The 15,726-nt window shown below is 59.2% G+C and overlaps 2 protein-coding genes across 2 annotated transcripts in view; one reads left to right on the top strand and one right to left on the bottom strand.

The window, feature by feature from the left end:
- FBXW8 (F-box and WD repeat domain containing 8) overlaps positions 1-1,696 on the top strand; it is a 55,740-nt gene extending 54,044 nt beyond the window's left edge. Inside the window, exons 10-11 of the mRNA XM_032705856.1 lie at positions 105-221; positions 885-1,696. Of these exons, the coding sequence (XP_032561747.1) occupies positions 105-221; positions 885-1,029 (262 nt within the window). The 3' untranslated portion in view covers positions 1,030-1,696. The remainder of the gene's footprint in view (positions 1-104; positions 222-884) is intronic.
- Positions 1,697-7,652: 5,956 nt separating this feature from the next.
- Positions 7,653-15,101, bottom strand: TESC (tescalcin). Its single transcript, XM_032705857.1, has 8 exons — positions 14,998-15,101; positions 10,538-10,607; positions 9,536-9,616; positions 8,872-9,011; positions 8,721-8,782; positions 8,514-8,621; positions 8,063-8,110; positions 7,653-7,970 (listed from the first exon to the last, which is right to left on the bottom strand). The coding sequence occupies exons 1-8, from the start codon at positions 15,053-15,055 to the stop codon at positions 7,893-7,895; spliced, it is 645 nt and encodes a 214-aa protein (XP_032561748.1). The 5' UTR covers positions 15,056-15,101; the 3' UTR covers positions 7,653-7,892.
- Between the last annotated feature and the right edge of the window lie 625 nt (positions 15,102-15,726).

Below are 15,726 nucleotides of genomic sequence, written 5' to 3'. Positions count from 1 at the left end.
TTAAACGAATCCTTGTTTAATCCCGAGCGATTCCTTTCCTGCACTTGGATTTTGGGAGTGCAGTGCAGGTGGCACCTCACCCAGAGCTGGGGGTTGTTTTCCAGGCACCCGGTTCGCCACGTGTGGTTCAATTCCCACAGTCTGATCACGGCAAACATCCCTGAGGAGAGGAACCCTCGGGGCAGCAGCAGCGCCGACGACGACCCCGCCGTGCACCGCAAGTGAGTTAAGGCAGCTCTCACAGATCTGCTCTCCTTTATATATTTTTAAATAGCACACTAAGCCCCTGAGTCATAATCCAGAGCAGGAACAGAGGAGGTAAAGCATCTTAAAAAAAAAAAAAAAAGTTTAAGGATAAGGTTTTCAAAACAAGGGAGGAATTGGCTTTTTATTTTCTTCCAGCATGAAAAAAATGCATTTCTTTCTCAGCGGGGGAACATAAAGGCCACTGAAGCCAGAGAGGGAATACAGCCTTTTCCATGCTCTAAATATTAGCAGTGATATCTGCTCCTGAAGGAAAACTACTGGTATTTAAACTGCAGGTTTTGGTATTTGCATCTCGGGCTGCTCCGTGTGTGATTGAACTATCAAAGACAATGGGCTCGTCTGCCCCCGTCCTGAGCAGGCTGGAGATGTTTCAGCAGATGACAGTCACGTCTCTGCAGTGCTGGAGGGAATGATTCATTCCCAGGGCTTGCTGGGTCCCTGGAAGGAGGCAGGAGGGATGTTCTCTGTTAAACTCTGACTAGTGCAGGAGGGAAGGGGTTTTATATCAGCTCCCGAAGCACCGAGTTCTTGAACTGGGACGATCCTTTATGGTGATAATTCCTTTCCCTGGTATGTGATGAAGGTTCAGGGGTGTGTCCTGGTTGTGTTCTGTGCAGGTATCGAGGGATCATTTACTCCTACGAGTTCTCAGGGGAGCAGCTGGCAGGGGACAGTGTCCTCCCCATCTGCCGCTCGTCCTACGACGAGCTCACGGGCTACAACTACAACATCGGCCTGGCCATGCCCTATGACAGCATTTAGGGGCTCCTGGGCTGCTGGGGGCCAGGCAGGACAACAGCCACGTGGGACAAGCACCTCAGAGGGGGTGTTGGCTGCGGGACAACGGGCTGGGATTCACCAAAATGTGGGGATATGAACCCAAAGAGTTCAAGGCTGCCCTGGAGCATGTCACTGAAACGTGGTGCTGCTCAGAGGTCCACCCTGCTGGAGGGGAGAGTGAAGATGAAGGGGAACATCACACTGCAGGGTGAACCAAAACCCTGCTGCTTGTGGGAAGGATGCTGCTGGTCCCACCTTGGCAGAGGGACACGGTCAGGAAGCTGGAGGGGCACAGTGTGAGGGGTGGGAGCACACTCAGGAGTTCCTGCCTGCCCTGAGAGGGGGAAAAAACCCACCAGGAACTTGGGGAAAGCATGTTGCTGAGCCACATGTTTGTTATCTCTGTCCTGGTAAAGAGCTGGTCATGCTTGTTTTCCTTGGAATGCACTGGAATGTGTCAAGGGACAGGACCATGCACAAAAGGTTGGGAGAGGGGAGGGTGATGGAGAGAGGAAAGGGAAGGTTGGCCCCAGGCCAGACTGGATGCTTGGGAACTCAGCAGTCCACACACATCAGAATGATTTTAAAATCAATTATTTTTTTAAATCCTCTAAAATTCTGGATTAAATATTTTTTAATTGTCTGTGTACACGTGTCTCTGGAGTTTTGTTCCTGAGTCTTTCAGGGTGAACCAGCCCCCTGCACTGGAACAAAGGGCTGCTATGGCTCAGGTCTGATCCTTTGCTGGATCAGATGCTTCCAAACTGGGAATTGATCCTGAAACACAAGGGATGAGCTGGGCTCAGTGCCCCTGCCTGGGGGTTGAGCACCAGTGCTGTGGAGAAGCCCCCAGGCTGTAGGTGCACTCACCTTAAGCCCAGGCTGCACTGACAAAGGGAAAACCAGTTTGGAGAACAAGAGCCCCAGCCCTGGATCTGTTTTAGTCCTTTAAAACTGTTTTGTGGTTATGATTTGCCCTTGGAAACCTACTGGTGCAAACCAAAGCCGTGCCAATTCTGTTTCAGCTGAGGTTAAGTTTTAACTTAACATATTTTTTACTGGATTAATGGAATGGGTGTAAAAGTGCCAGGGAGGGGTGAAGGAATGTGCCCAAACCTGCAGGAGAGGGGCTGGGCTGTCACTTCAACCTTTCTCCAGTCACTGGAGAGGGGCTGGGCTGTCACTTCAGCCTTTCTCCAGTCACTGGAGAGCTTCCTGCTGCCCTCCTGCTTGGAGAGCAGCTTTTCCTTCTTTGCCTTGGGGTGGTTTTCCATGACCCCTAAGCCAAATTTCCCATGGTTTTGATTTTTAACACTTGGCTTTTTCCTTGTGATGGATAACAAGCAGTGCAAGAGGCAAAGTCATTCTGTCTGACCAATAAATTTGATCTTTCATAAAAATTTGGTCTCTTTTTTCTTCTTTCTGGGAAGCCAGCTCCCTCCCTCCATTCCTGGAAGATCAAGCAGTGTCACGGATACACAGTTGGGATGAGATTTCTGCAGAAACCTGACAAATTTCTGCAGCATAAATGATTTTGAGGGGTTATTTCAGCCTTGTGACTCCTGATGTGCTGAGCAGAGAGAGCTTCCATGTTGTTCTCCTCCCTCCTTGCCCAGCCCTTGGCTTCTTCCCACTCTGACTCTCCTTATCTTCCTCTGTTATCTCAGGACAGCTTTGTTCTCTCTTGCTCTCCCTGCTGCAAGGAGCAGATAAGTTGGTGCTGTGCCCACGTGTCCAAGCCCTTTTCCTGGAGTCCACCTGCACATTCCTGCTCCCTGCTTCTCCCTGTCCCCCTGCACTGCCCCATCCTTGAGCCGATGGGAGGGGGATGTTTTGCAGTACTGCCTGTGGAATGTTTGCTTCCTTAGGCAGAGCAGCCCTGCAAGTCACCAATTCTTTGGTCACCAGCCTATCCTGATCCTGGGAGGTTTGTGTCACCTCCAGTGGGGAAAGGAATTCCCTGTTTCCTTGGCTCTGGGTGCAGCTCCTCCGGGTGGATCCCGGGATGGTCCTTTGGGTCTGTTTTCCCTGTGTCTGGAATTCATTGAAGAGGTTGCAGCACAGCAGAAGGTGGTGTGTGCATTTAACTGGCATTCCTAATGCAAATGAGGGCACTCAGGCTGTTGGAGAGTATAGTATTCATGTGGGGAGCTGAATTGTGGTTTGTGAAAAGGGCTGTTGTCCCACTTCCCTGGGTGCTGGAGTAGTGCTGGAGTGAAGCAAACACGGCCTGGGCTGCTCAGGTTGGGCTTGGGGGAATCTCCTGTTCCTTAATTACAAGAGCAGGAATGGAGCCACCATCCTGTGTTTGTGGGGAGCGATGCCACCTTTGGGCTTCCCATCTGGGGACTCCTGATGCCAGTGAAGCAAAGCTGAGCCCAGAGTTGTGTCACACAAGGGTGGTCACTGGGAAGGGAGATCTCTGCTGGTTTTGGCTCCTTGAGTTGAGGAGCTGCAGTCAGGACAAGCTGGGCCAGGTTGGACTGACCTGGCAGGGGCTGGGCTGAAGGTGAAGGCTCACACTGGGCTCATGTGCCAGGCTGGTGACCCTCAGCCAGGCTGGGTAATTGGGGACAGCTAAAAATCCAAAGGCATCCGAGGAGGAAATAGTTCGGAGGGGAAAAAGCCTCAAGAACAACTGCTGGTGTCTATTGTTGGTGACAGTGACCCTCAGCTAAAAAGAGGTGTCTGTTCCCTCCTGAGAAGGATCTCTGCTCCAAAGGGAATCCGAGATCAAAGGGGAGCTGTCTGTGCTCAGCCCCGGAGCTGTGACCGCAGGGTGCTCAGCACAACGGGAAGGACAGGGTAGGACGTGCTCAGCTGTGCTGGAAAATCCACCCTGGAAAATCCCCAGCTGCCCCTCCACTCATTCTGGGGCCAACCCACCAGCAAAGGCCCCCAGAAAGTGCTTTTTGCCTCTGTTTGGTGACCTTGGCAGTGGGGGAAGGGTGATTCCAGCATTTCGGGGGCTGCCATCCCTCTCCTGGTGCTGAGGAGTGGTGGGAGAGGAGCAGTGGGTGCTCTTTGTGCAGAGAGGGACTACAGGGGTCTCTGCCTCGAGCAGCACCTTCCCCTCCCACCCTGTGGCCTTTCCCACTCAGCCTCTGCTCTGCTGCCCCTGCCCACCTCTGTCAGTCCCTGTTCCAGCTGCCGTCAGGGAGGGGTGGATGTGTGCTGCCAATGTGCCCAGGTGGTGCAAAAAACAATTGGCTTTGCCCTCTCTACCCCCTCTTGCCTTCCAGTGATGTTTGGCCACTCATTTCCACCTTCTGTGGATGGTCCTAAAACCTTCACCTACATTTTGGGCAGTGCTGGGGTCCTCCCAAACCCGTCCCAGTCCCTGGGACCTCTGAGTCCAGTCCCTGCTGCCAGAGGGGAAGATGGGGTGGCAGTGGTTGAAGTACTGCTGGATTATAGAGCAGAACTCAGTGGGAAAGGGCCTATTCCAGGTCAGGATTTGTGCCACTGGAAGATTTATGGCCAGAAATGTGGACCTTCAGCCTCTGGGCCAAATACCTCTTCATGGGAGAGCTGCTGTGTCACCTCTGCCTCAGACGGTGCCACTGGAAGGAACGAGTCCCTCCTCAAAGTTTGGCTCACAAATATCAGCTGTAAGGGGCTGCCCAATTCCATGGCTGTGGCTCTGTGCTGCCTCCTGTTCTCCTGCTCCTCCCACCCTTCCTGGGCAGATGTCCCCCATGTTCTGGTCTCCTGCCTTTCCCAAGCCCCACTGTGGCTGACAGATGGGTGGGGATGGTGGAGATGAGTGTTGCTCATGGTGCACTGTCTGTCCCCACCCTGCAGTCCTGGGGGTCACCCAGCCCTGCTCTCCAGACCCAGGAGCTGCTGCTGTCTCCAGTGCTGCTCAGCCTTTATCAGCCTTCCCAGTTTTCCAATTCCCCTCTGCTGACCACGGCTGGGATCTGCCACAGAGCTTTGGGCCTCCTCACAGGGCTCAGCATCTCGGCCCCATAGCAGAACTATTGTCCTTCATGGAAGGCTCTGGGCTTTGCTGTGGGGCTGCAACAGAGGCCTCACCCTTGCCAGGTTTCCCAGGGCTCTGCCAGATTTTCCAGTGATTCACAGGATTGTTATCCTGGGGTTTGCTGTGTGTAACACCATCCCTGGGTTGTGCTTCCCTGGCTTTCCTCTGGCACAGGAATGATGCTCCTGCCCTGGAGGATCCGTTCCTAAGGACCAGGCCTTCAGCATCAGCCATTGCTGGGGTGAGGATCAGGTTTATCTTCCCAGGGCCCTCCCTTCCCACTCTCACCTCCCTCCTGCTCTCCACCTCATCCCATTTCCTGCAGAGGGTTGTGTTGGCTCCAGCCTCTGCTTCCTGCAGTCCCTGCTTCCCACACTTTCCACACCACCCCACAAAATACCTGGGGACAGCTAATTAGCTCAAGGGGTAATAATTATCCTCTTACCAATACTCTTCAGTCCTCCTGCCCTGTACTTCCCTGCATTGCATGGTGTTCCCAGCCCTGGCTGGTGTGGATCCTCTCGGATGTCTCCTCCCAGGAAACCACAGCATGGAGGGGGAGTGGGACCACAACCTAATGTCAAACCCTGCAGTCCCAGCAACATCAAAGGCCCTTCCCAGGACAGACAGCCCCTCTGGGAGATCCAGGGGTGGAAAAGAGCCCGGACTGTGACCAGGAGCATGGAACTTGCAGCTGGTTCAGGGAGTGGGATGGTCCTGCCGTGTCTGTGTGAAAATTCCAGTGAGAAAACAGAGGAAGGAGCCTGGGTTGACTCCTGAAACCTGGGGATTTTGGGAGGAGCTGGGTGTTGTGCCCTAACGTTTGTGGGGCGGGAAGGGAGCACAGAGGGGCTGGCCCGGGGAGGAGGAGGAGGAGAGGTTCAGTGCCAGTCGGGGGGTTGGCACCAACCCTGTGCCCTGGATTGTGCCACTGGGCATGAGCCCGGGAGAGGGGGTGTCCAGAGGAGCTGGAGGAGAGCAGGATTGGAACCCCAGAGCCCTGCAAACACAGACCAAGCTGTGGGGCAGCCCCGGGACCCCTCAGGGCCTGAATGGCTGCGTTGGAACAGCCAGAGCTCCATCCCTGCCATCCCCTCCCACACCCTGGTGCTCAGCCCCTCTGGCATCACCGGCACCAACCCTGCTCCACACCTGGCCCAGGCCCAGCACCAACCCTGGCTCTGACAACCCAGCCCAGGCCCAGCACCAATCCTGCTCCCACACCTTGTCCAGGTCCAGCACCAACCCTGGCTCTGACAACCCAGCCCAGGCCCAGCACCAACTCTGCTCCCACCACCCGGCCCAGGTCCAGCACCATGTGCCAGCACCACAACACTTCAACCAACACCTCAGGTGCCACAGCGCTGCCCCACAGCTTTGGGGGACGCCCAGCTGGGCATGGTGGCACTGAAACACCCATCTGAGTTTGGTGGCAGTGGAACACCCAGCGTGTGGCAGTGGGACACCCAGCTGGGTTTGGTGGCACTGAGAGACCCAGCTGGGTGTGGTGGCACTGGGACACCCAGCTGGACGTGGGGCATTCCCAGCGTGGAGCTGCAGGACAGGACCGGCTCCATCCCCAGGTGTGCCCCGGGCTGTCCGTGGAGCAGCAGGAGCCGCTCCGGTCTCTCCAGGCCAGCACTGCATTGCAGGGAAGGGCTGTGCTGCGCTGGGGGAGCGCTGCCAGCTCTCCCTCCTGCTGCTGCTCCAGGAGCTGCTCCGGAGCAGGACCGTGTCCAGCGGCTGGGAACGGGAATTTCGTGGGGACAGAGCTTCCAAAGCCTGCGAGGGAATTTCTCTTATCTGCAGCCTCTGCGTGGGGGTGCCTGAGCACAGCAGAGACCCCCAAAAATACGGCAAAGAAGGAGGAATCGCTGGTGCCCCGAGCCGGGGAGGTGCCCACACTCGCTGCCCGCGGGGATGGAGGGGCTGTGGCGGCTCCGTCGCTCCCTGTCGGCTGGGAGGGGGCTCTGCTCCCAGCCACTGAACATGTCACCAGGGGAAGCCATTTTTGATAAAACAAATAAATCTCTCCTGCTTTTCTAAAAATAGCCCTTGCCCTTTTTTTTTTTCTCCCCCTCCCTCCCCAGCTCAGGCTGCCTTAGCGACGGGAACGCGCCTGGAGCCATCCAGTCATTAATACCAGTAAACAACCCCCTGTCTCCGGTGCCTTTTTCCAGCGGGAACATGTGGGGGCAGGAGCCACCTGGTTGCCAGGAGCCCACGTCCCTGCATCCCTGCTGCCTGTATCCCAGCTTGGCTCCTCCCGGCTCTGGCCGGCACACACAGCCGGGGGGGGCTGGTTGGGGTTTAAATTGGGGTTATTCCATGAGTTGTTTCCATCTTTGCTGGCTTGAGCATCCCGTGGGGATGCAGAGTGGGATGTGATTGTCCTTCCAGGTGCTGAGGATGCTGCCTTCTCCCTCCGGCCCCTCGGCATCCCCATCCCTGCCCGCACACTCTCCCTTGGCCTGGGATCAGGGGGATCACAGCAGCTCCTTCCCCAGAGCAGAGGCTGAAAAATGCAGATTTACAGGGAGAGCAGTGTCTGTGGAGGGTTTCTGCACAGGGACAGACCCCAGCAGGCCCTGGGGGATGGATGGACGGAGTATTTCTGAGCTGGGAATAAAAAGAGAAATACCTTTTATTACAGATAAAAGCCTCTTATGTTTCTAGAGAGCAGCGGCAGCCCCAGTGCGGGCGGGGACAGAGAGCTTGGTGCCAGGAACATGGAGCTGCTGCTGAGTCCTCTTCTTCCTCCTCTTCCTCTTCTTCCTCCTCCTCCTCTTCTCCTCCTCCTCCTCTTCCTCCTCCTCCTCCTCTTCTTCCTCCTCTCCTCTTCTCCTCCTCCTCCTCCCCCTCAGTAGCAGTGGGCGATGGTCTCCATGTTGAGGAAGCGGACGTGCATCTTGGTCTCGATGTCGATCCCCTGCCACATCTGCCAGGGGGACGGGGCTGAGCAGGGCCAGGGGCCCGACCCCAGCTCCCTGAGGCCTCCCAGCTCCCTCCTTCCTGGCAGATGCCACCAACCTTAAGGAAATCCTCGAAGGTGATGCCCTCGTACACCTGGTCCGGCCCCTGTGCCAGCGAGAGAGGAAACATCGCAGCTGCCCCACCCCACTGGGCACGGGGCTCTGGGGGCTCTGGGTGACCCAGGGTGGGTCCCCTGGGGCAGTGGGACAAGTCTCCCATGGGTGCACAGCCCTGTACCCCACGGCCAGCCCAAAATTAGTTCCCAGCCCACCATTCCCATAATCACTAACTCCCCAAACTCCAAGGGTGGGGCTTTAAGGGAGGCTGTTTGCTCATCCCCCTTGGGCTTTGCTGGCGGAACAAACCCACCCAGAAAGCTGCTGCCTGCAAAAACACCTCCAGCCAGATCAGCTGGGAGATGCCCTGGGCAGGACAGACACCGCCCAGCCCCGTTTTTGGTGCCAGCACAGCACCCCCGTGCCCGGCAGGGCAGGGCAGCAGCTCCCACCATCTGTCCCACGCAGATGCTGGCGGCCTCCATCATGGCCCCGTCGGCGATGGAGCGGGCAGACTCCTTCTCCAGGTGGGGGTTCCCCGACAGCAGCTCCTCCACCACCTGCAAGACAGGAGGTCAAAGCCAGGGCCGGGAATTCCCTGGAGCCGGGGCGGGAGGGGCCGTAGGTTACATTTCTGTGCTCCTGCAGCCTGATCTTACATTCCTGTACTCCTGCAGCGTGATCTTCCCGTCGTGGTCCGAGTCGTACATGTGGAACAGGACTGGGAGGGACGAGAGGAGAGGGGGGGGGTCAGAGGGGCCGTCCCCTCCCAGCATTCCCCCCCCATCCCGGGCTCTGGGAAAGCCTCACATTTGAGCTTCTCCTTGCGGAAGCGGTCGAGCTGCTCCTCGTCCATGTTCATCTCGATGGGTCTGAAGTAGGACATGATGGTCAGGAAGTCCTCGAAGTTTATCTCGTCCGCCAGCCCGTCCGACTCCTGCCGCAGGTTCCTGCCGACAGCGGGGGGATGGGAGGCCAGGACCCTCCCCAGACCCTCCCCCCCACTGCAGACCCCATCAGGACCCTCCCCAGACCCTCCCCCCCCCTGCAGACCCCATCAGGACCCTCCCCAGACCCTCCCCCCGCTGCAGACCCCATCAGGACCCTCCCCAGACCCTCCCCCCGCTGCAGACCCCATCAGGACCCTCCCCAGACCCTCCCCCCCACTGCAGACCCCATCAGGACCCTCCCCAGACCCTCCCCCCCCCTGCAGACCCCATCAGGACCCTCCCCAGACCCTCCCCCCGCTGCAGACCCCATCAGGACCCTCCCCAGACCCTCCCCCCCCCGCTGCAGACCCATCACACCAAACCTTCAGCGCTGCTTTGTCCCTGAGATTCAGCTTAAAGGGCTGTAATATCCACCCCCCCGGCTCCATCCCAGCCTTTAGGGAGACCTTTCCCCAGGCACATCCCGCTCCCAGGGGATAAACCAACAGCCCCGACCCTCCCCGTGGCGCTGGGGGGGTTCCTACCGCTTGTCGAAAAAGGCGTGGACGATTTTCCCCCTAATTGGGTTGAACTCCAGGTCGGGAATGCTGTCAAAATTCTCCTTGCTGCAAAGGAAACAGGGACAACCTCTTGTGAGGAAGGGAGGGAGGAGGAGGGAGATGCCACTGAAAAGCCCCAACCCTGTTCTTCCAAAGCAATCATGGAAAAATAAAGAGGCTTTGGGTGAAAACCCCTTTTTGCCTCAGTTCAGACTGAGAGCAAGTCTGTGCTTGGCACAGCTATGGGGGAATTCCCCTTTGGGAAGCTCTGGGATACTTGGGATGATGGTGGGGCTTGACCTGCAAATGGCTGCGTGGTTTTGGAAGAGTTTTCCCAGGAATAAGGCCTCAAACAGGCTCAACAAGGCAGGGGAAGGAGCTCCTGCTGTCCAACTTCCCCTCAGCTTCCTCCACATCCCGCTGTCCCTCCGAGCTGTGCCACAGGGCTGAGCCTGTGCTGGTCAGGAATGGAATGGGATGGGATGGCCAGCACTGGGAATGGGATTGTTGGTGCTGAGAATGGAATGGCTGGCACTGGGAATGGAGTGGCTGGCACTGGGAATGGAATGACCAGCACTGGGAATGGAGTTGCTGGCACTGGGAATGGAATTGTTGGCGCTGGGAATGGGATTGCCAGCGCTGGGAATGAGATTGTTGGTGCTGGAAATGGAATGACCAGCACTGGGAATGGAGCTGCTGGCACTGGAAATGGAATTGTTGGCGCTGGGAATGGGATGGCCGGTCCTGGGAATGGGATGGCCAGCACTGGGAATGTGATTGGCAGCACTGGGAATGGAATGGCCGGCACTGGGCATGGAATGGTTGGCACTGGGAATGGAATGGCCAGCAGTGGGAATGGAGCTGCTGGCACTGGGAATGGAATTGTTGGCACTGGGAATGGGATGGTCGGCCCTGGGAATGGGATGGCTGGGAATGGGATGGCTGGGAATGGGATGGCTGGGAATGGGATGGCTGGGAATGCCGTACCGGATCGTCAGCTGGTCCTGGCTCAGCTGCTTGAAGCGCCGGTGCAGGTGCTCGATCTGCTCCGAGGTGACTGTTGGGGACAAGAGGGAGGGGATGGGGGGGTTGAGCTCCCCGGGAGACCCCCAGGGATCCCTCTGCCAGCTCCTGTCCTGCCCAGGGACACGAGGAGACGGGTGGGCACCACGGCTTGTTCCTGGGGCACCACTGTCCGTGAGCAGCCAAAGGGCTGTTCCTGCACCCCTGGCACTGGGGAAGGGCCTTGGGCACCTCTTGGCACAGTTGTGCCCATCCCTGTGTCCCCTCAGTGGCTCTGTGCAGCCCTGCAAGGTCCCTCTCTGTGTCCCTGAGTGCTCTGTCCCTTGCTGGCTGCAGGGGGGTGACTCCAAGGGCTGGTTTATCCCAAATCCTGGTCTGCAGAAGCTCCCTGGCTCAGACTGCGTGGCACAGTATGGTGTGGCCTGGCATAGCAGGATCCCACCCCCAGCTCAGGATCCTCAGGATCAGACCCTCCAAACAGACCTGACCCTTTCCTTTGGGGTTGTTGGCACTGTGGGCAGTGCCCAGCCCAGGGAGCACATCCCGACCTGCCCTGGGACATCTCCCCCTGCTCTGGGAGCTTCCCGTGCCCGTGTCCACAGGGGTGGCAGGAAATAACCCTGGGATCCAAAATGCCCCGAGCTGACAGCAGCATCTCACCAGGGAAGAGGAAAGGCTGGGCACGGAGGGCACACATTGGCAGCCCAGAAGTAAAGCCCAGCCTGGAAACAGCTGCTGTTCAGGGTGAACTGGGACACCACAAGCCACCGAGGTGGGCACTGCATCCCCCAGGGATTGCAGCACTCCCAGACCTGGGGCAGGGCTGGAACTGGGGTGCAGCAGCTTTGCTTTGAGCCCCAGGAGCTCTGGGGCTACAGAGAGAGGCTCAGCAGCACCTTCTCACTTCCCCAGTGCCACCCACAGGTGATTTTATCCTTCCTTCCCCACGGCTGTAACCAAGCCCTGCAACCCCCGAGGACACACAGGGAGCCTGACTCTTGTGCAAATATTGACAGAGCCGTTCCCAGGAGCCAGGGAAGTGGTTTGCAGCCCTGTCTCCATGGGCTGGTGGAGTAGTCTGGGCACCAGCTGGTGGCTGAGGAGCTGGCACAGGGCAGGGCTGCACCAGCAGCTGGACATCAGCCTTTCCTGGCACCGTGGAGAGAGATAAAAGATATTGAAGTGCAACTGAGGGGCTGCAAATGGTTAAGTGCTGTGGCTGAGAGACACCAGGCCAGTGCTGGGCCGAGTGCTGTTCCCTCCCTCCCTCCTTCCCTCTCTTTTACGATGTTTAAATAATGTCCTTTGCATTCCTCGCTGCTGCTCCACGGCCTTGAAATAGAAACTGTATCGATCAGCGAGGCTGAGCCTTCACAGACCTCTCTTTAATGGACTAGAAAACCCATCTGTGCTGGTCCTGGGGCTCTGGGCCTGCCTGGACCTGCCTGCACTGGCAGCCACCAGCACCTTTGGAACAGGGGCTCCTTAACCCCCTGCACGGCTTTGGGGTCCCCCCTTGAACCCTCTGGCTCCCGGGGGGTGATTCCCAGGAATCCCAGGCTGCCTGGGCCCCCACTGATTCATCCACGGGATGTTTTTTCCCTAATCCCTCTGGCTGGTGCTCTGCTCTGTCCACACACACACACACACACACACAACACACACACACGGAAACTTTCTCTGGACTTTGCTTTCCAATTTTGGCCATGGAGAAGTGACCTTTCGCTTTTCTCCCTCGACAACATCGCTGTCACCGTGGGAGCAGCTGGGTTTTCAGCATCTGGGACTTGGTTGCACACCAAAAGTCTTTGATCTTCCCAAAAAAATGCCCCAACACGACAAAAAACTGGGGTTAGGGGCACGCTCGTGGTCGGTCCAGCCTTGCTCTGCATCCAGCCCACGACTGCAAGGCCTGAAGAGGGCTCTTCCTCCCTCTTTTCCAAACCCAGGTCTTCCTCACAGGGCAGGACCACTCTGCCCTGCCAAGGGTGGCAGTGCTTTCCAGAAAAAAAAAGGGAAAACCTGCACAAAGGGCAAAGGCTTTGCCAGGAGAAGGATCATCTCAAGGGCAGCAGAGGCTGCTCATATCCCTGGGAATATCCCTGAGAATATCCTTGAGGAACACCCTGGTGCTGCAGGCCCGTGTCTGAGCATGGCAGCCTGTGCTGAAGGGGGGAAAATTGGGATTTAATCCAAAGGGAGCTGGGTTTGCTGCTCCCAGCCTGGGGTGGTTTGTGTCACTCCAGCAAAGGGCATCCCCCGGGAAGAGGGGCACGGGGGGGCTCAGCCCTGCACTGCCCTCCCCGTGGGATGGGCCTGGGTGCAGGGAATGGTCTCATCATCCCGGGAAGAGCCCCCTCAGCCCCAGAGGGATTGGCTGCTGCAGCTCTGGGATGAAGCACACGGAGGCAGGGAGGGGAAACTGCTCCAACACCCTGAGCAGACCCTGAGGGTGCCCCTTCAGAGGGGGAGAAGGCAAAGGAAGAAGCCCTGGGGACAGGCAGGTGGCCTTGCCCTGTCTCTGCTCCTCCCACGGGACCGAGGGTGGCTGAGATTCCTTCCCTAACATCCGACTGCAGCAGCAAGGCTGTAAAACCCCTGAATTCCCAGGTTCTTTTGGCAGCAGCCCCAGCACGGTGGGAAACCCTGTGAGTCCCTCTGGGAGCACATGACATGAACCCCAGTCATGGCACAGGGTCACTGTGCTCCCCCTGCCCTCCCACCTCTGGTTTGATGAGATTTTTTGGGGTGTTGCCCTTGTAAAACCCTGCCCTGGCATTGATTCCCAGGGCACTGGGGCATGGGGCAGGTGCCCTCCCACGGGCAAGCACTGCCTGTGCTGGAGGTGCTGCTGCTCCCCAGGCCAGGGAGTTCCCCAAAACCTCCTCCCACCCTGGGCTGCCAGGCTGGCACCCCACGGGCTCCCCTGTGGGGAGGGCTGAACCTGCCTCAGGGTGCTCAGCCCACCCGGGGGAGGAGGAGGAGAGGGCAGGAAGGCAGATGTGACCCCAGGATCAGCAGCAGCTCTGGGGAGCATTGCTGGACCCTCTCAGCCTCACCCCCAAGCTTCTGGCCGAGGGCAGAGCTGCCCCCTCACCCCTCTCTATGTCCCCTCACCCCTCCCTGTGTTCTCTCACCCCTCCCTGTGTCCCCTCACCCCTCCCTATGTCCCCTCACCCCTCCCTGTGTTCTCTCACCCCTCCCTGTGTCCCCTCACCCCTCCCTATGTCCCCTCACCCCTCCCTATGTCCCCTCACCCCTCCCTATGTCCCCTCACCCCTCCCTATGCCCCCTCACCCCTCCTTATGTCCCCTCACCCCTCCCTGTGTTCTCTCACCCCTCCCTGTGTCCCCTCACCCCTCCCTATGTCCCCTCACCCCTCCCTATGTCCCCTCACCCCTCCCTATGTCCCCTCACCCCTCTCTATGCCCCCTCACCCCTCCCTGTGTCCCCTCACCCCTCCCTGTGTCCCAGCCTGCTCCCAGCACGGCAGGACCCAGAGGATCCAGGTGGGAGACCCCGATCTCTGTGCCCAGAGCTGCCCACGCCCTGGAGCGATGGCGTTTCCCAGGAGGGACGCGACCACCCCGTCCTACCCCCCGCCCCTGCTGGGAGCCCTGGGCTGTCCCTGCTGCATTTCCCTGCCTGCGGGTCCCTTGATCCCGAACCACCCCGTAACAGCCCCGAGACTGTCACGGCCCGGCGGCTCCAGGGCAAAGCAGCCGTGCGGGGACAACTCCCTGCACCAGCGGCGGGGGTGGCAGAGCCTCGCCGGGGCTCCCTCGTGTGACCGCTCCACGCCCCGGCTCGTGGCACTGTGGCACCGGGGACACGGCTGCGTCCCCCACCTCCTGGTGACATGCTGGCAACCCTTTGGTGACAAGTCTACACCCTCCTGCCCATTCCCCCTCCCCTACCCCCCCCTCCATCCCCCGGGTGACAGACCTGCATCCCCCCCACCCCCAAGTGACACGTCCTGCACTCTCCCACCCCAGGTGACACCTCTGCACCTTCCCCGAGCGACCTCTCCCGCATCCTCCCCCCGGGTGACATCACATCTCCTGCACACCCTGCCCGCTCAGGTGCCACCTCCTGCAGCCCCCGCGGGTGACACGGCATGTCCTGCATCCCCCACCTCGGGTGACATCTCCTGCAGCCCCTCCCAGGTGACATGTCCTGCACACCCCCGCCCCCCGCCTTCCCAGGTGCCACCTCCTGCATCCCCCCCTTCCCGGGTGACATCTCCTGCACACACACCCCCCCCACAGGTGCCACCTTTCCCCACCCCAGGTGACACGTCCTGCCCCTCCCCTGCAGTGACATGTCCCCCGCGGGTCCGGACACCCCGTGTCCCCTCGGCCGGGGGGCGTCCGGAGGCTGCGGGGGTGGCTCGGGTGGGTGGCCAAGGTGCCCCCGGTACTCACAGCCGGTCCTGTCCGCCAGCTCCCGCATCTCGGCGGGCACGGAGTGCGCGGAGCCCATCCCGGGCCGTGCCGGGAGCGGCGCCGCGGGCGCTGCACCGGGAGCGCCGCCGCCAACGCTTTATAAGGGCGGGGAGGCGGGGAGGCGGCGGGGCTGCCCCGGGTCCCTGCGCCCCGCACATCGCCGGGACGGGCACAGAGCGAGCACCGAGCCGGGACGGGGACAGAGAGAACACGGAGCCGGCATTGGGGCAGAGAGAGAGCACAGAGCTGGCAGGGGGGCAGAGAGAACACGGAGCCGGCATTGGGGCAGAGAGAACACTGAGCCGGCACTGGGGCAGAGAGAGAGCACAGAGCTGGCACGGGGACAGAGAGAGCACAGAGCTGGCAGGGGGGCAGAGAGAACACCGAGCCGGTACCGGGGCAGAGAGCACTGAGCCAGCCCTGGGGCCACAGTGAACATCCGACCGTCCTTAGGTCCGGGGTTGACACCCCGCAGTTCTTAGGCTCCAGACTGAACAGCCCAGCCAGCCCTAGGCTCCAGAATTAACACCGAGCCAGTCTTAGGTCCAGAGTTGACACCGAGCTGTCTTTAGGTCCAGAATGAACACCCCCGCCGTCCTGAGGCTTCAGATTTAACACCCCCGCTGGCCTTAGGCTCCAGATTGAACAGCCCAGCCAGCCCTAGGCTCCAGGGTTAACACCGAGCCAGTCTTAGGTCCAGAGTTAACA

This window comes from Chiroxiphia lanceolata, chromosome 18 (genome assembly GCF_009829145.1).
Source record: "Chiroxiphia lanceolata isolate bChiLan1 chromosome 18, bChiLan1.pri, whole genome shotgun sequence".
Taxonomy (NCBI): domain Eukaryota; kingdom Metazoa; phylum Chordata; class Aves; order Passeriformes; family Pipridae; genus Chiroxiphia; species Chiroxiphia lanceolata.
Note: the sequence above shows the minus strand (reverse complement) of the source record. Positions and strands in the feature narration are given on the sequence as shown.